The sequence below is a fragment of the Rhamphochromis sp. 'chilingali' genome, assembly GCF_963969265.1.
Source record: "Rhamphochromis sp. 'chilingali' genome assembly, chromosome: 9".
Classification (NCBI taxonomy): domain Eukaryota; kingdom Metazoa; phylum Chordata; class Actinopteri; order Cichliformes; family Cichlidae; genus Rhamphochromis; species Rhamphochromis sp. 'chilingali'.
Window position 1 is genome coordinate 14,187,087 of NC_137936.1, and position 20,821 is coordinate 14,207,907.

At 39.4% G+C, this 20,821-nt stretch overlaps 1 protein-coding gene across 1 annotated transcript in view; it reads right to left on the minus strand.

The window, feature by feature from the left end:
• chchd6b (coiled-coil-helix-coiled-coil-helix domain containing 6b) overlaps positions 1 to 20,821 on the minus strand; it is a 52,652-nt gene that overhangs the window by 25,701 nt on the left and 6,130 nt on the right. The window contains exon 5 of the mRNA XM_080891604.1: positions 6,997 to 7,080. Within this exon, the coding sequence (XP_080747730.1) occupies positions 6,997 to 7,080 (84 nt within the window). The remainder of the gene's footprint in view (positions 1 to 6,996; positions 7,081 to 20,821) is intronic.

Consider the following 20,821-nt stretch of genomic DNA (forward strand, 5'->3'; position numbering starts at 1 on the left):
CGCATAGAGTACGCCTTTGTAATCAGTGGTCACAGTGCTAACTGTACAGCATCGTGGTCTAAATGAGCAGGAAATAGCAGAAAGTTAATAGAAAACAACCCCAAGTTGCCTTTCACACACGTTTTATGCACATCTTCCTGCTCTGTTTTCACAGGGATTCAAATGGACACACACATTCCTTCGAACCAGGCAGCTGTTAATATACAATCTGTTAAATGACTGGATATCTGCATACTTATATGGACCTCTATCAGTTATGTTGAGGAACTTTCCCGTGTGTGCTTGTGTGGGAAAAAGTCTCGAGTACATTTAAAATCATCATCTCAGTAAGACGTAGGATCACCTGGCAGGCTTTGCGTCGAAACCTCTGAAATACAGTTTGTCTAGAATACCCCAAACACAAAGCAAATCTCTGTAGCCAAACCTCTCGTACGCATTCAGTGAGCAGTAATCGCCATTTTAAACCAATAACCGCGGTGCTCCGGCTTTTACTTAATTATTCCCCATATTCCCAAAAGACTGGGTGATAGGAGAGGAAGATAATTGAAGTGATGGAGTAGAGAAGAGATGGGATCAAACACAAACCTCCCCCACAATCCCTAGTCCTCTACTCCTCCAGTGCCCCCTAGTCATTTTCTCATCTCATTATTTCAAGCTGATGTGCAGACATGCAATTTCTGATCTGAATGTCTGGTGTTGGAACTGAATCAAGTAATGTCATAGGCATCTTTTCCTTAATCCTATCTTTTAGTATTCACTACGGTGTAATAATCTGCTTCTCCATTATCTTCATCCCTGTTCTTTAAAGATATGATGGAAAAAAGGAGTCATAAGTCTTGTAAGGAGGAGGATATTTCAAATCAGCACCAACTTTGATGAAGTAGTGAAGCTGTAGGCACCAGATTTAGACAAGAATCACCTTTTATATGGGATTCAAAAAGATCCATTATAAATATGATAATAAATCAATTCAGCACATAAATTTCCTTTTCCAACCACAACATTTTCAAACACACCTAACAGTCGCTAAGACAGAAATGTGGACAATGCAGAGGTGCATAAACATGCTAATGTAAATGTAGCTACACTTTACCTCCCCTATCTGCCTGAGTTTATGTTTGGGCTGCACAATAACTCAAAATGTGAAAATGCCAAACATCCCCAGGTGTATGACTGCCAATTATGCTTCCTAGCTGTGCTATATTGGATTATCCAGGACAGAACTCAGGATTAGACTCCTCTTGTCGCCATGTCTCTCCTTTGCCAGTATATGACTAGGTTTAAATACCATACCTTGACAGGGATGGGGGAGTAATAACTCCAACTCAAAGGTTTCAAGTCAAGCATATTTCATACCACCATCCTGTACTTTTGAAAGAAGAGACATTTTCAGACCTCTGAACTTCTGCTCAGATGTTTTATTAATCTACTAAGCATAAACCATCACTAATAAATGCCATAATCTGACAGTACTAGCAACCAGTCCCTGAATTCATGGACATTAAAGACTCATTTTTTGCTGGAGTGAAGCTACTACTTTGGTTCACCCTTTGGGAATATTGTGGTAAGAACTTAGTCTCCCATTAGTGGCTTAGCCCTTAGCCTCAGGTCAATGGGCTCAATGGACAGACTCCGAGGAAGGCTGAGCTGAAACTTGAAAGTTTATGGTTCCCTTGTGGGACATCAAGTGTTTGAGCCAAGATAAAAAAAAAAAAAAAAAAAAATGTCGTCTCCACAGGGGCTTAAACCCATGGGTGCCTCTGATTATGCAGGACAAAGAGAGCTGGGCACCAGAAAGAGAAGCAGCAAGTAGATGGTTTAAAGGTAAAGTGAACTTGTTGCTGACAATGAACCTTTTTTGTAGCAAACATTTTAACTTGTAACAGTGAGGACAGCACTGGTAGAGCTCATCTCCATCAAGTGTCCAAGTCAACTCAATAAAACAGATGCACAATAGCAGGACCTTCCTTAAAGGGACTGCAGACTTTAATATGCCTGTTTTATAAATACAGACTGTGTCGAAATGTTTGCTGTCAAAAGGGGTCATTTTTTGGCAAATCCTAAACGAAAGCTCGATCTTAAAAGGTTTCAGAGAGGTAAGGCAGTGGTTGATAGGTGACTGAGTGATGCAAAAAAATAAATAAAAAAAATAAAATAAAATAAAAAAATCACAGAAACCTGCAATGAAAACAAACTTTTTCACTATTTATGCCGTCACTGCTTGTAAAACATACTTTGAAACACTATATTTTACCCCTGCAAACTGTGTGCTCTTCAGAGATTGTCAGGAATTTTCCAATTTGGAGCCTTTCATGCTTCATTTGAACATCTTGTCTGTTTTTCTCCACACAAACCAAAGGAAAAACCAAGAGAATCAACATATGTGAATAAGCTAGGCAGGTACAGCTAATCCAACAGAAACTTTGGGGGGCTGTGATGCTGTTCAGTGGTTGTGTATATATACACACACACACACACACACACACACACACACACACACACACACACACACACACACACACACACACACACACACACACACACACACACACACACACACACACACACACACGTTATTTTGTGTCTAATCAAGAACAAACCCCAAGGAATAGCCCTAGCTCAGCTCTCGTGACTACAGAGAGGAGGTAGCTCTATCACTGGCATACACACACTGAGATCTTCCAAGTCATTTCCACCCATGGGGACAAAAGCCCTATATGGAGAAGCAGAAAGAGGGGATGACAGCCCTCAGTGGGGGAAGGCAAGGTTTTGGGGTTGCTGGAAAGGTTCACGGAGGGGATTAGTGGTTGTGTATTAGCTTGCATACATGCAGGTGTGTGACTAAATCTGTGTTTCTACTTGAATTGTTGTGTTCAGATGATCCTTGAGCGTACACTTGTCTGAACACCCTCCAGGAGCTGTGGACTGAGATGGGCTGATGTCAGGATTTCGAGGGAGGGGTTGTTTCATGCGCCGTGCTTGGACGGAGGAGGATTAATTTTCTTTTTGAGGAAGCAGTCGACAAAAGGGGGGGTAGAAGGGATTAAAAGAGGTGAATTTTAAAGTGAGGCTTGTTTGCAGAGTCACAGGGTATATTTCCACAGGAAGACAGATATACACTACCTCTACACTGTTGAGAGATTAGGGAGGCATCCAAAAAATAGAGGAGGAGGGAAGGAGATTTGGGAAGGAGCAGAATTAGAAGATGCACTGGTATGTTCAGCCGGCGTTGCAGCGTTTGTGTGTTGTTTTGTATATACACAACATGTATGTGTGGAAGTTGTGCAATGGATTGTCCACAATTATTTCTGATATGACAGCATGCGCGCAAACCTGTCAGAGCCCACAAATCTACAAACTCCTGCACACAAACATGCACACACCGTTTTCACATTCGTGTCAGGAGTGAATTCAAACAGTCTCCGCAGCCCTTAGACAAACATTACAGCCTGTTATCATCATTCATCCCTAAGGCAAACTGGACACTAGAGCTTGCTTGTGTGTATTCTCACACTGGCACACACACAGTGTGCGCACAGTTATATACACCATTATTAACCTGTTAGAAAAATCTGACGCTAAGCCAAAGTAAAATGTTGATTCAGTGGAACGCCACACACAGATTACCAGTGGATTGTCCTTTATTTTATTTTATTTTTATTTTTTTTACAGCCTTTCCAACCTTTGGCTAACTCCATTTGCAATGTAAAATAAAATTAGAGATAAATAATACAATGAACCAATAAATAAAGCCCTGCAGACCTAGCCGGGTCTGAAGATTGTCAGTCTGCTGTGCATCAGCCAAATTTAAATCTGAAATTTGCATTTGAAATCATGCCTGTTGCATCTGTCATGCTAAAAGAGAAAGCAGCTCAAGAATTGCTCCTTGGGTGCACGAGTTACCCATGCCATGCGTACTAATGGACCTCCATACAATCGCGGATAATAGCTTTTTGAACTGTGTGCCGATAACAGGCTGGATTCTTTTCAATTTCTCTGTTTTACATTGAGCTGCAACAATACCCAATCCTGTTACTGATAACATTTCTCAGTTCTAACATTTGACATGTCTTCACAGAATGTACAAAGGCTAAAGTATGGAAAGCCATTTAAAGACTTGATTGAATCAGTTGTGTCACAAGTGAGACACATTACTGTTTCAGCCTGTGCTTTGCATTTATGCATATAACCTGTGTCAGTCACAATTCAACTTTTAAGTGGCCATTTATTTCAGCCCCACTGGAATTTGCACCAGGTATGAGCGAGTGAAAAGAAAAAAGATAGCAAAGGAAATGGAGAGGAAGCTTGAAAGGAGAACTGGATGAATGGAGTGCTAGACTGGAAAATGAAGAAAAAGGAGGAGGAGGGTGGATGCCGGCTCAGGATAGACTGTCTGTTTAATGCACAGTCCATATAGCCTCTTTATCTCTCCCTCTCAGTACCCTGCTTTTTAGCTTCCTCATTCAAATGCAGGTCAGCTGTGTGCAAGTGAGGGGCGAAATAAAAAAGATAGAAAACGGGACTGCAGCAGCAAGCGGAGAAAGATAGACCATCCTGCACTCTTCTGCCAATCAGTCTCTTCCGTCAAGTATTGCACCGCGTGTTGCTTGCTGCACGGAGTGCAGGGGCCCTCCCATTTAACTTGCCTATGTAAAAGGTTTTCTCACAGGCCTAAAGGAGGCGAGTGTTAGGGAGTAGATAAAGTAACCCTCTGCCTGATGGGTCTTGCTACAGGGAGGGAGAGACTGAGTAGAGGCGCAGAAAGGGAGTCAAGACCCCAGGAGTGTCTACCAAATACCTGAGGGAAAGCTGGGATTTAAGGAGGGAAACGGGACTGATGAAGGGAAGGGAAACTGGAGTAAGGTTATTTGCATCTACCGGATACCTTTTCATTTCCTTGTGTATTTCCATTGTGTATTTTGCTATCAGGTTATGTCAATGTAACCTTAAAGTTTATTGGACTAATTTCCAGTTCCATCTTTCTTTTTTAGTCTACTATGGTAACACTATAGTATTCACATTTCAGAAAAACCCTTATCTTATACTGGGCCTTAGTTCATGAACTGTCTGAAAAAAGCTGATTTAGCTACCGTTTCTTTGAGGCCAACTTTCTATGAGTTCTCCTCATTGCCTCCAGGCGGAAGCAGGTGCTTGTGGGTATTTACGTCATCGTTTTCTGACAAAGAGCTTTTGTAAACAAGCTGCAGACAAAGAAAAAAAGTTTTGCTCTTCTTTATTGGAATTAGCCGTCCCTCAATTAGATGTCGGAGCTGATATAAGATCTGGAAAATGGAAGTGGACAGCAAAAACATCAATAGCAAAGTTAACACTAATCACTTGCTTAATGTGGAACATAATGATGGACTTAATCTTTCAATCGTAAGCTGTATGAAACTATGTCTATTTATGTCCCTGTTAATAAGTGCACATATGGGAAATGTGCTATAACATTGACTATTATCTCACTGCACATTTTATTTATAGGGACTCTTACTTTAAATGTTTACAACTACAATACAAATAAAGCAAATTCAATATTTTGCTTTGATTTTTATGATTGCTTAAACAATATTGGAATTTTTTTATTCTGAGCACTCCTACAAAGCTTCATTTACCCATCCACGCACCCACTAATAAAATTGCTTTTTCCTATGCCTAAGGCCTTTTGCCCAACATTTAGACGCACTCTGATGGATGCATCTTGCCCAAGGATACTTTGACATGCAGACTGGGGGATTCGGGGCTCAAACTACTGACTGTCCAATTAGTAGATGACCCACTCAACCCTCTGTGCCAGAGCCGCCCCCTAGCTTGCTTTATGATCAAACGTTTGCTATTCGTCTACGTTTGATTATACATTTCCTGTGCAGAGCAAATTGTTGAGTCAGACAGAACATGTGGGTGAGGTTGCTTTGCCCACAGCCAAGAGACGGCCAGGGAAATCTCTCTTTTTGGCATCAAACAGATCCAAGAGTTGAAAACACTGATGGAAGCCGAACGTTTACAGCAGCCTGACCTTTTGGCTCACATGAGATTATTTAAAACTTTTGTCATGTTTAAAATGAGCAGTCAAATTAAACATGACAAAGATAATGAACAGAAAAGAAATTCACTCATCCATTCAAACCCTGTTTCCTTTACATTTAATTATTCATAATTTTTCATTATACTTTATCATCGGTGTTAATTTGGAATTGTTCTTTCTAAATTTACTTTCAGTCCTTGCAGCATCTGCATATGCTTTAGAGTATCAACCAAAATCCTACGCCAGTGCAGCCTTACTCCTCACAAAGTTTACTGGGTACTTTGAAAGAAAGCTTTATCAAACCACCATTGCAGTGATTTTTACTGTGCACAATATCAAAAGCAAATTAGGTAGAGGGAAAACAACACACAATTCCTTTAAAGCACTAAAAAACAAAACAAAGGTATACAGTGATGAGAAAACAGAAAAGCACAGTGCATTGCATTAGGCAACTCCAGCTATCTGAGGAACCTCTTGAGTGCAGGCACATCAACAGAAAGTCACGCCTCTTATCTGCCTGCTGAAACTTTTAATTCATTTACATTCATATTCCGACACTGGTACGTGGGCTTGGCATTTCCAAGACAGGAAACAGTGTCTTGTATTCCACCAAGATGTTAATCTCTATGGAGAGTGAGTAATACTGTATCTCACTTAAGGATTTGTTTTGATATTCCTTATATGTGAAGTTGTCTTTTCATTCCAAGTCTACAGGATGTTTTTCATCTCATTAGTGAGATCGGCTGTTATACATCTAAAAAATGTAAATTCTTGTATCTTTCTAACAAACCCATCAGGGAACCTCTCCAGAGGGGAGAAACAAAGCAGAAAAACAAGGGAACCAGTGGACAAATGGAAAAGCCATTCAGGTGAGTTTTGGCTTCTTGTTTTAAACAGTATACTAATGTTAGTGTTGCCAATATTGATATGCAATAGCAGTCATGTTTATGAGATAAGGACATGGCTTTTACCTTTTTCTCCAGTATTTCCAATTGCTCCCTATAGAAGCTAGATATAGTAGCAAGCTCCCTTTCTTTCATCTCCAGGTTTCGGGCCTGCAAGAGAGAGGGAGAAAGGAAAGGGAAAAAGAATAAGAATAAGTAGTATACCACTTTTTAAACGACATGTGAAGACCAGCTGTCAATGACATAGCACTTTGTTTTATGACATACATGTGTAAATTCTTGGATGGTACTGGTCAGTGTTTATTGTGTCACATCAATATTGTAGTCTTGGGATCCGGTTTCATATAGTGTGCAAATGATTCAAGACGCACCTTTCTTTAGGTTTTGCTTCCAAGTTGCCAGACTTTGTCATTTTTAAATGGTCTCAGGTCTCCAAGTTTCTGAAAGTCTTTTTAGATTTCTTCTTTGGACATTGGCTTCTTTTTCACTGAGTTTCAGTCCAGTCCTTGTACCTGACTTGTTTGTCACTTAACAGTAATCTATGAATCATTCAAGTGTGAAAAGGTACCCAACTTAAAAAGAAAAACTAGAGTTGTGCCAACACATGACAGACAACTCAGCAAAGAACCAATTTTAAATTATATCTTTAGGCACTTTGTTACTAGCAGAATGTTCCAGTTGAATCTATGAAATATACTGATGATAACACAGCTTGATCGCCATAAAAATAGTATTTTTGCACCAACAGGTGAGTCCCAAAGAGCTGAAAACCTGGCATATTTTTGCATGGTGGGTGGTGCATCCTTAAAAAAGGAAAAAAGGACAAGAAAAGACAAAACCAGAGCGAAAAACAACAACTACAACAAAATGTAGTAGAAGGCCTGAAGAAATAACTACAGCAGATGAACAGTATCTGAAAGTCATGTCCTTAACAAACAGGAAAACAAAATCCAGCAAAGACCTGACACAGGTCCTGAGTGATGCATTTGGACCTTTGGTTAATCCATCTACTGCTCACTGATGTCTCATCAGAAATGGTCTCAATGGAAAGGTGGCTGCCAAGGAGCCATTCTTAAAGATGGAAAACAGGAAGAAAAGAGAGGTTTGCCAAATATACAAGAACTAGACTGAAAATCAGTGGCAACAGGTCTGACAGTGTGAGGAATCCAGATTTTTGTTTCAAATAGTTGTCACTGTGTATGCTGAGGTCAGGAGATGTCCAACAGAGTGTGTGTAGAGCAGTCTGTAAAACACAGACATGGTTTGGGGATGCATTTCAGCCAGTGGTGTTAGGGATCTCGTCCAAATTCTGAACACAGAAAAGCATCTTCAGATCTGCAAAGTGTCTGATTAGCGATTGCTTCATTTTCAGCATAAAATGAGCTCAAACACACTGCCAATGCACTAAAGTCATAAAGTCAACATTATTCAATTCTATTTATATAGGACCAATTCACAACAAGAGTCACCTGAAAGTGCTTTATATTGTAAGGTAAAGGCCCCACAATAAAATAATAAAAATCATAAGTGAAGCAGTGTGGCACATCTTGGGAGAATGGAACAAAAGGCAGCAAACATCCAAAGAAGAGCTTTGAATGTCCTTCAAGAAGTCTGAAGAACTATTCCTAAAGACTACTTGAAGAAATGACAAGAAAGCCGCATAAGAGAGTTCAGACAGTTTGAAGAATAAAGGTGGTCACACCAAATATTGACTTTCAAGCTTGTTGAAAATGTAAAAACACCTTTTTCTTTGACTCATATACTGTATTTCCAAGTATTACTGCAAATTTCAATTAATCACTGCACCAGCTTCCCATTTTTTGGAAAAAAATAAAGAAATAAAGTGTGGCTCATCAATTTTGGATCGTATTGTGCATTTTTGTGTGTGAATGGGTGGATGACTGAATGTAGTGTGAAGCGCTTTGGGGTCCTTAGGGACTAAGTAAAGCGCTATACAAATACAAGCCATTTACCCATTTAGGACTGAATGTGTGCTCATTTAAAGACTGCAATGTAGCGCTAAAAGCCTCAAGACTTTCAGCAAAACCCCGAACTGGAAAAATACAGCAAAATATCAACTCTGACTACACAGTCCACCCACTGTAAATCAAAGTAGGAATACACGGTTACTCACAGTAACCATCATGCAAAATAATAGTTTTTAAATCACAAAATAATCCTGTCAAATAATAAGACAGACAACATATATATGCCACTTGTTACTGTAGCTACAGAGTACAGTATTTGGAAGTACTTGCAGAGTCTAGTTTCACTAGCACTGGAACTGCACTGGAACTGTTTTGCCCACCGTGCAATCATAATCTGAGTACATAACTGATCTAATATATAGAACTCAATACTGATATAATATTGCACAGTTGTAGAATTGCCGGAGCAAAAGAGCCACAGGCAAAAAACACTAACACTTTTTTAAGTTACACTTTCCAGATTTTTACCAAGAAAATGCAAGCCAGACTACAAAAGGCACTCCATCTATTCACTGCTAGTGAGCACACAAAACATAGAAACCTGCCCTTTAACAACACATTTAGATATGGGGGATACACAGATAGCACAAGGAGAACTTTCTAAGTATCCTTCACAAGTTTATAGTTATGTATTTTTCCAGGAACATGTATGTGTTCTTATCTATACACTACTTTATTTATATAGTTTGATGAAAGTCTATGATTATACACATCTACATCACAAAGTAACACACAACAATTAACAACAAAACAGCTATTTAAGGTTATGTCCATGCATTGTAACAAAACTTACAAAACTATTCAGGTAGCATGAGACTGGGACAGCTGTGGCAGGGGCTGACATGGCGTCGCTGGCGTTAAGATGAGGTGAATGGCTTTAGCCAAGTTTTGACAGGCAGCGAGGTGGCAGATTGGCTGTAGGAAGACCCATAGTTTGGGCCATGACGTAGCAGCATGCAAGCAGAGGAGGACAGGAGGCAGACGTCAAAAAGATACACTGAAAATGAGCTTTAAATCAGCTTTAAGTCAGAAATACCCATGCATGGTGGCTGCAAAGAAAATGCTTGTTGTAAAGGAGAACTGTTATGGAGTCACCTTCTTTTAACTACTTGAGAATTTAAAGTGAGTCGATATTATTTCATATTACAAAAAAAAAGGACAGAAAATAACTTCTTTATAAGAAATACTGATTCAAATAATCTTAAAAGAAGATACAGTGGTTAACTGTAGCAAAGGTGTAAAGACAAGTGACAAAAGCAAGAAAAAGGACTGTGCAAGTAAGGAAGCAATGTCACAAATGTCACGCAGGCACACTACAGATCAGGGTTGTTTAGCCATGCCTTGAGCTCAGTGTGTGATATTACTGGATGTTATTCACTGAGCCAATTTAAGAACCTCTGATCACAACATTTAAAATGGAAAAAGAAAGATACAGTGAATTGAATAAACAAACATGGCCTGGAACATAAAAGCAAGAAAGTGTTTTGCTTGGACAGTCACTGACTCATTTAGCAATAAAAAGGTACGGTGCTCTTTCTATGAGAACATGATATTCAGAACACAGGCATTATACAGTAATAAAACTAAGGTGAGCTTAAATTCAACTGTTGCTCCAAAAACCCTGCCAGCTGGTTGAGGACCCAAGTGTTTACATACATATGTTAAAGGTTTCATCATGCAGCAGTTAAAAAACCCAAACAGCTGCAAAATCTTAATTGCATATAGATAGTCAAGTTGCATCAGCCTTAGAAGAGTTAGCTAAACGAGCACGCTGTGCATGAGATGGTTGAATTCTCTCTACCTGTAATCTATAAAAGGTGAACGTACGGTATGTGTATGTGTGTCTACATTTTAAAAATGAATGCCAATTAGTGTTCATGAAGGGCATTTATGAATGCAAATTATATCTAACCAATATGGGTAATGAGTGAAGCAGTGCTACAACAGTATGAACACGACATGGTGCATGAACACAATGTAAGTGGCTGCGGGTGCCGCAGCAAAAGGCAACCATGGGCCCTGGATTTATAGAGAACTGAAACAGAAAGACTGTATTACACACACACACACACACACACACAGTGTGATGGTGTAATGATGACTGATTACTGTACTGAGTTGTGCATTAGCGAGAGCGATATAGATCAGATGGAACAACAACATCTTCCCTGACTGATCTACTGATCTTCCCTGCTTTTTGCTGATATGGTGGGTACAACCATGCAGACGCACACTCTTACGCTGAGTGACATCACATTTATTGTAATCCAATCTAATCTCATCCTAACTTAACAGTCGCATGTATTCCCAAGGAACACATCTATAAATCCCTATACTGTGCTCACAGAGCTTTCCCTTTCTACACTGACGCTTAAGGGATGTGAGTGTATATATGTGTTTGTGAGTAAAATCACCTCTGCCAGCAGCACAGATGATGTGTAATTTTCTAGCTGAATACCTCCCAAAGTGTTGTTGTGTGGAATGGTGGCGGCAGCATACTCACAGCTTCGCTTTAATGCACAATGAAAACATGACATTTGAATAGAGGAGAGAGAGTGAGAGGAGAGAGAGCAAGAAGGGAAGAGCAAGAAAAAAACCAACGTGATTAAAAAAAAAAAAAAAAAAAAGAGAAAAGAAGCAGGCACTAGCGATGGTGGTGTTGCTTACCCAGGCATCCAAATCTGCAGGCTGGGAGGGAGAGAAGGAGCAGGAGTTAGTTAGACAGTAGAGGATATAAGAAAGGCACGGGGTTGGAGTATATGGTTAAAGAGACAAAGAGGAAGAGCAAACAACCAACAAGTATATTATGAGAGTGAAGGAAGGTGAGGTAGAGATATATAAAGAAAGGGGGCGAATGAAAGTAGCAAAAAGCAAGAGAAGAAAGAAATGAAAAGGATCAAGGACAGAACAAGGTTAATACATCACACTGCAGAGCAAGTGGTTAAGATTTAAACTTAATTTGCCAGATATAAAATGTCACCCGAGATGTCATTCTAGCCTTCAAACGATGGCAAGTTTATTTATATGGCACATTTCATTTACTCATAGCACTCATAATACATCCAGTATATTGCAACATGGACTCTCTAACCAAGTAACTTTATATCACAAGTGTCAAAATCTTCATACATGTTTTTGGATCGAAACAAGTCTCACGGTCCTCACTACCCTGTCCTGACCACCTATATGCCCTGTTTCACTTCACTGCCTTGTATCTCATGATGTGCCTTGATTTTTTTCTTCAGTTGAGAGAGAAGAGATTATCTTTACACTTTTAAAAGAGTGTAAAAAAGTAGAAACCACAACATAGAGTTGGTAGACAAAGTATGCAAAAATGGACCATGTGTATATCCTGTTCTTATGCTCAATAATCCAGGTAAGTGACTTCTTCAGAGACTGAGAAGTCTCTCTGGCTTTAAAAAAAAAAAAAAAAAAAAAAAAAAAAAACACACACACACACACACACACACACACACACACACACACACACACACACACACACACACAAAAAAAAAAAAAAAACCCACAACAACAACAACAACAAAAAACAAAACAAAAAAAACCCAAAAAAAACCTACAGATTATTTACTGTTAGTTTAAGCCTCAACTTTTAGTTTTAACAATAACAGTTCAATTGCAATTATACATGTGTATGATTACTGTTTGCTTTAAAACCTCTTAGTAGGCCAGCCAAGACTAGCTGTTCACCAGCTGTATTTATATGATCATTTATAAGCCTCAATACGAGTCTTTACTACCATAATAAAATCTTATAATACGGCATATTCTTGAATATCACCAAATCAAAAACATTCTGTTAAGGAATTTGAAGTGCTACCAAGTACCGCCAGTCTGGCATTAGACACGGGACAGAAAGGGCCAGACTAGAGCAGTAGGTGGCTCGAATGTTGCTATGCCTCATAAAGACACCATTCAGTTAAATGAGGTGAACTCACAAAGCCAGTTGCGGCAGAATGCATGTGTGTGTTTGGTAATCCGTGTAACGGATACAGCCGATGCCAGCTGTTTAACCTCCCTGCTCTTCAATGGCTGGCCCTAAACCAAGTATGTGTCTGAATGTGACTGTGTTTGTGCTGTGTGTATGTAGACCCCAGCAGTGCTCACAGGAGTGTGGCGGTCCCATTTCCATAGATGAAAGACTTAGAAGATAGGTGAAGGGGCTTGTTGTGATACAAATGCAGACAAACTCACACCCAAGCAGTTTGGTGCAGTTCATGGGCCATAGCCCACATAGCATTTCAGACGCATCCACTCATTGTTTTCCAGCTCCGAGCTCCCTGATGACCAGCAGTTAGCAGCCTCAATGTGAACATTAAGAGTCTGAATCCACTGAGCTAGCAATAACACAGCCAAAGAAGAATTCCAATTAGACTAAGGTTAATTCCCAGGGAACCTAGATCAAGCCAATACATATAGAATTCACTGTGATCCCTCAGTTAACAGAAACACATACAGCTGGTTTATAACCGTCTGCAGATCAGATTATGTTTGTATGTAGATCAGGCCAACAGTTTAGGAATATTCCTTAATTATTAGACTGCAGGTAACTGTACCAACAACATTTCAAATTTAAACTTTAACAAATTTTAAAGTTGCTCTTCTTACTACTGAATCGTTTGGCTAAGGCAAAGTTAGTGTCTGTGCAGGAGGCAGGACACGTGACGTTCACTTCCTCACTGTGAATTCTCCAGACAATTACCTGCGCTGTTCTCAGACGTGTGCAATCAGATATCACAGGGAGTTTATGGCGGGGAGTGGTAGGGTTCATTTAAAGTCTGATCAAACTGTTTCAGACATTTCCAATTCTGGAAAAAACTTGAATTTTTTTTTTGTTATTTGCTTCTTCAGCTGCATTGATTTTACTAGATGCTTTTTGGTACTTTTGAGTCTTACAGAACAAACATTTGGATCATTCCTCCCTAAAGTCCTCCTTCAGTCTTACTTCCATGTCTCAGTTGAACAGCCATCTTCTGGTCATCCCACAGTATCTGACCTTGCCATTCCAAAATCTGAATTTTCATATTTCATCAATGTATTTTGTAGATAGTGAATCTACAAGTTTTTATCCATCTTTCATGTGGTTTGAGTTGACAGCCCTAACAGTCTAATGTGAAATTTCTTTAAACCCTTTTTAAATTCACTCCTTCAATAATTGAACGGCATCCAGAACCTGAGTTAGCAAAGCAGCCCCAAACTGTGATGCTTCATACAGCATCCTTCACAAATGGGATGAGATTCTGGAGTTGGTCTGCATTGCCTTTTATCCTCCAAACATAGGATTATGCATTTTTGTCTCATGTGGGCAAAGAACAAAGTGGTCAGGAAGTTTTGTGGAACATCCAGGTCTGTGGCAAACTACAGACACACTCAAATGTTTTTTTGGAAAGCAGTGTTCATTTTTGTTTGAGTCCTTCTACTAACATTACCCTTAGAGAAGTAAAATTTGTACAGTTGTAGAGATTTATGCAGGGTGTTTTTGCTTTTACACCTCTTGGGGTTTGCATGTTGTGCTCTTGGTCGTTTTTCCAGGACACTGACTTCTAGGGAGAAGTTGCAGTGCAAGGAAGCAAAATAATGACACCCCCTCCACACAACCACACCAATTTAATGGATCTCAATAGATTTGATTAATCTATGCTGAGCTGAATTGTGTTTGCTGGGTGTATCATGAGGGTCAACAGATGCTTCATTTAGACTTGAAATGTTAGAGCAACACTGTGTGTGTGTGTGTGTGTGTGTGTGTGTGTGTGTGTGTGTGTGTGTGTGTGTGTGTGTGTGTGTGTGTGTGTGTACACGTCTGTCTCTCTGTGGGAGTTAAAAACTGAATAACAGTGGCAGAGAATGTGACACTTCACTAAGAACGTGCGTGCACATGCGTGTCAAAATGAGACCTTTTGGTCTGCAAAGCCACCTCACATGGTGAGAAATGCTTCCTTGAAAATCAATTATGTAAATACTGAATTATGCAAATGGTACATTTGAATAAATCTGTGTTTGGGGAGAAAAGATTTTGCCGTGGTTTTATACTCGCAGTCAGGAGAGGCGAGAGAGAAGATGAGGAAAGAGGGCTAAAATGAGGATTAGGCTGGAGAATGTCACTGGCAGACACAGTTTATGCAGTTTAACTCCTGATTTGGCTTTTTAATTAGGGAGAAAGAGGTGGAGAGGAAGAGAGAACGACACCAACACAGACAGAGAGGAGAAAATAAGGGCTAATTCAGTGACAGCTTTCTTCCTGCCATCTCAAATGAAGTAAGCACATTCATCACTTGTGCCAGTAATAAACACCATGGGTAAAGCTAAGTGCTGTCACCCCACCTCTCGTTTGGTTGTTGCCATCTTCACTAAAAATCTACTGGTACTGATGAAGAGCATTTGTATGAACTTGAGCTTACACATGTCCATCACTTTTAAAAAGACATACGTTACAATCTGTACAAGTCACTGACAATTTTAATTATTTATCACTTTTTTTAATCGTTTCCCCCCTTTTATTTAAATAAAACTCCACTAATTCAAAATGTGAACCAAACAATTTATAACTGGGTTAATTTTTATTTACAGGGAGCAGCAGGGGCATCGTGCACCATTACTTGCCCTCTCCAATGAATAAGGGCAGATACATCAAACAATGAGTAACAGAAGCCAGAGGCAGTGTGTGATATGTGTCAAACATTTTCATCCATTGTTTTATAAAAAAACTCATTGACACTGTATTCACAGCTGCAGGTTGGAGTATTACATCCATGTCACAGTCACAACTAATATCCCAAACATACATTCACATCAGTTCTCCAGAAATATCTTAATTTTACAAAGTTTGCTTCCTAAAACAGTAATTGGCTACCATACTATGATTCTGTCATAAATCAAGTCTTTTTTTTAAAATCGAATAACAGAAAAACTGGACACTACATTAGATACACCTTGGGCGTACTGGGTCGGAGCCCCTTTTACCCTCAGAACTGCCTTACTTCTTTGTGGCCATTTGAATATAGCAAACTCATAGTTATCTTTAAGGGATTATAGCGCAACAGTGACACATTATTTGCAATAACACAACATAAGTCAAGCACAAAGGTAGCTTTACATTTATTTTAACAGTAACCAAAGGCACTTAGTTAGGAGATACAAACACCCACAATCACCCACAATCACCCACACACACACACACCTGTACCCTCATACACACAATAATAACATGGACTGAACCACCACTCACAACCACTAGCACTTTATATAGCCTCTGTAGAAATTATCCACATATCTCACATATCTTAACTGCACTACTGTATAATTCTGTGTAAATGATCATTCTGTACAATACGATAATTTTTAATTCTACAACTGTTTATAACCTGCATAGTTCACATTTCTGTATATCTCATATTCTGTATAGTTTTTATTTCATATTTATATCCTGTTCATAGCCTGTACTTCCTACAGCCTGTACATACTTCTAGTTATAGCATATTCATAACATACCTTCATACTGTGTACATTATTACATACCATAATAGACCCATTTCTGTAATATACTTACATATCTATATTATTGCTAATATATATTTGTAATATATCTATATCATGGCTAAAGCACTTCTGGATGGCTGCAAACTGCATTTCGTTGCCTTGTACCTGTGACGTGTGCAATGACAGTAAAGTTGAATTCTATTCCATTAACCTCCCACCTTCAGATGGCTGCCCCTCCCTGAGCGTTGTGCTGCCAGAGGTTTCTTCCTGTTAAAAGGGAGTTGTTGTTTTTTTTACTTACACTATGTCCACTCATCAAGTGCTTGCTCAAAGAGCGATGGTTTGATTGTTGGAGTTTTTCTCTATTATTGTAGGGACTCAAGCTTACAATATAAAGCGCCTTGAGGTGACTGAATTGACCTGAACTGAATTAACCTTCTATCTTGGCCAGAGCTGAGCAATATTGTCACACAATAAAACTGAAAAATATTTTCTACCTGGGAAGCTGTATTTCATGGTCAAGCTTTTGAACCAGCTGCGTAGAACCCTGCTTTAACACCACGTCACCTCATCAGCAATTTTGATGAGTTGGAACTGTTGATACAATCCAACTGTTGTAGCACAAATCTAGACTCATGAGACCAGGCAACAATCTTCTACTGCCCAACTTCTGGTGAACCCAGGCCAACTGTAGCTTCAGTTCTTAGCCGACTAGAATGGCACCTGGTGTGGTCTTAAGCAGCTGTAGACATTGTGCTCCAATGTTAAACATGTAGAGTTCAACAGAGATACTCTTCTTCATACCTTGGTTAGAAAGAGTGCTTACTGGTTTGAACTTTAGACGCATTGCAGCATCGATGTGCTGTCATGTGATTGGGTGATTAGGTCTCTGCATTAATGGGCAGTTGAACAGCTGCACTTGACAAACGTGGCCATTGAGTTTACATCTTCTATAACAACTGGACTGAATTTACAATTCATAGTTGATACACAAAAACAAACAGCAGGGGGTGTTAGTAAGAAACAGGGTGATGTTTACATACATGAGCATAAATCCTCAGCCTGACATCTGTTTATGAAGTACATAGCTGCATGCAGCCACAAGAGACACGTGAAACCAAACATGAGAACGCACACACAGTGTACTACAAACACAAAAGCCATGAATTGGTTAGTCTAGCTGTTTGCTCATTAAATGTGTGTTGTCGTCACATAGCTGGGGGAGGTTAAATGAATTAACACTTCATCATCAGCCTGCTTTGCACCACAGACAGAGAGTGAAAAAGACACTAAGATGAAAAAAGTGAAAGGAGGGATTGAGGCAAAATGATGCAATTCAACTAAAAAGAAAGAGGCTTTGTTGGAAAACTGGGGAATCGTAAAAGAAAGCAAAAGAAAACCTTACCAAATGATTCTGTCTTGAAGAGTCTTTTCATCTTATGAAGAATAAGTTTTGCCTAAGTAAGTAAATAAATAACTAGAATAGATTTTGAATTTCATTTTCTTTGACTCCTGAAATTAGACTATGTTCTACTACCTGTTTTAAAATGTGTTCTCTGGTAAACAGAGCCAAGATTCAATGTTTACTCTTTATCATATAAATCATTAATATTATTAATAGTATTAAACGTTAAAGCTGCAAATATAATTTTCTTAAGTAATATCTTGGTAATCTTGAGACTTCCACATGAAGCAAAAACAAAAGCTAGAATCAAATAAAACTTTCACATAAAACAAATTCAGGGTCAGCATTCCTGCCTTTGTTTTTCCTCTGTGGAAGCTTCAGCCCAGTCAACCTAACATTTTACTTTAACAATTAGCAAAAACTCCTAAAATTTTTAAAACCTTTGACTCATACTTTGAGTGTTCAAACATTAATCATTATAGCCTCCTATGAGAACAATTATCTGAGAGGAATTATTTTTTTTCCTGTGGATAATAGGTCTTGTCCAGCCGTCTCATTACATCACAACCACTCTCCTGGAGAGTGGAGAGGTATTCCAGTCCTACACATTTGTCCTTTGAACTGACAGGATTTGTGCGAGGCGCTCACTCGCTGCTCGGCACCGATCAAAATCTCCTCATCTGGTGAGCGCTCTGCTCGTCAGCAATTACTGTTGCTTTAGACGATGTACGGTGCGAGTGTGTGAGCGAGTGAGAGTGTGCACAAAGGGCTTAACTGCTTTAACATGCAGAAAAGATGTCAAGTCTGTGATTACACTAGCTGATAACAAGTGGTTTAGCCGTGTGTGAATGTGTGTGTCTGAATCGCTTGTACTTCATCCTCAGTCGGCTTCTATAAAACGCCGTGTGCACCTTCACAGCACGTCATTCTGCTGGACTCAAACGCCTCTCTTATGGTGAACCCACTCAGTTTCAGTACAAAGTCCTCTCAATCCACTGCAATATCTACACATGCTTTTCCACAAGCATTCTTTTTATTGATCAAGTATCTCCTCTCTCTTGTCATCCTCCTGCCTCTGTGTCTTTGGCCAATAACCAGGCCTGGCTATCTAGTCAGACAGTCATAGCGAGACGTCTTCATTTGTAAGGGCTATAATAATAAATTATCTTCTATCTGCCTTTCAGCTACTACAGTCTTTCCCCAACTGTGTTTCTCTACTTCTGAGCTCTATGGATCATCTTTAGCCTAATGCTGCCATTTTCTACCACAACCAGCCATCGTAACAGTCACAATTACTTCTCAGGCTACTATAATGGGTGGGTCAAGACAAAACGAATGGTGGTAGACAAAGAAAAGCAAACACATTGAATGTGACTGCATCTAAAATGTCAGGCTAAATTAAATGTTGGTGTTTCCATAAAGATTTCTAGTCAGGCAGCCAAAAAAACAAAACAAAACAAAAAAAACAAATGTGGAAAGATAAATACTGAATGAAAGTACAACCTCAAGCAGTGATCACCTGATCTTGTACACCTACAAGATCAGATAATCTGCTCTATAATCATGTGAAACTATTGAATTAGGTGTAGGTTATCTTGCCTTAATGAGAAAGTATCCCATGAATTAGAGCTGAAGCCACACGCTTGTTGCTCGATTCGTATACTTGAAGTAATTAGAACAGACAGAATAGCGTAGCCACAGGCCAAATCAGCAAGGAGGTATACAATTCCAGGCAAGCATATAAATGAGTATGTTAATAAATAATATCCTAACGCTTAGTGTATGTAATCACAGAGATAATGGAAACAGTTAATTAAAAGATAAAGGTTAAAGTAATCAATAAAAGTGTGGCAATGTGCTGAAACAACAGCAGAGAGATCTTTTGCAGAGAATTCTACTCAGTAATGAGACAAATGTCTTTTAGACTTAGACAGCAGGGGGGCCTGCTGGTTAGTGAGAACATCTTGTAGCTGAAAGGCTGCATATTCAGTGCAAAACACAACATTTCCAGTCTTGTCAAGTGTCATCTCCGAGTGTTTCTACACAGCAGCTGGGCAATACTGTTAACATGTGTGGCATCAACCCTGTGGTCTGAGTGTTTGTCATCTCAGGTCTGACTTTAATGAATTCTGTGCTTTTCACCCTGGTTTTCTGGACAGTGTCAAATGCTTCACTCTGAGTCACTCTCTCACACACACACACACACACACACACACACACACACACACACACACACACACACACACACACACACACACACACACACACACACACACACACACACACACACACACACACACACACACACACACACACACACACACACACACACAAAAAGATGAGACACAGAGGAGGAGGAATAAATGCTGGAAGAACATGTTGCCCAGGAGCACATGTTGCTGTGCAGAGCACACATTCATCCTTCTTTTAATCCTCCGGCTAACCAAACATGCATCAACAGCGCCATCTAGTGAAACTTTACTGGCTTACATCCTATTATGTCACCATGAAAAACGTCCAAATAGCAGGCATATCAACTTATAACTGAAAATGGAAATTACTTAGAAATATATGTTAAAGAGAAACAGGCTGCATGTTGCTATAAAAGGAAACAAAACGACTAAAGACATCAAATTCCTAGAAGCATCGCCTCACAGCAACATTTACATTTTTAGACTTACAGAACTACCTGCTGCAGGATTTAAATCTATAACCCACAATCTGGTGAGGGTGTTAAAAGGAAGGAGGAGGTGTGAGAACACGAGGACTGACCAAACGGGCGCATCACCTCTTATCGCACACACTTCAGCTAAAACTGTGCTACCAACTATATTTCCACATGAAAAAAAAACAAAAAAAAAAAAAAAACGCATTCTTTACAGTTCAACAGATTCAACCAAAGCTTCGCAAAAGCAGCTTTCCTGTTGGCCATTTGCACTACCATTATTGTACATCTCTCAAGCTATTCTATTCCTTTATTTATATTTTCCACTACTACCACTAT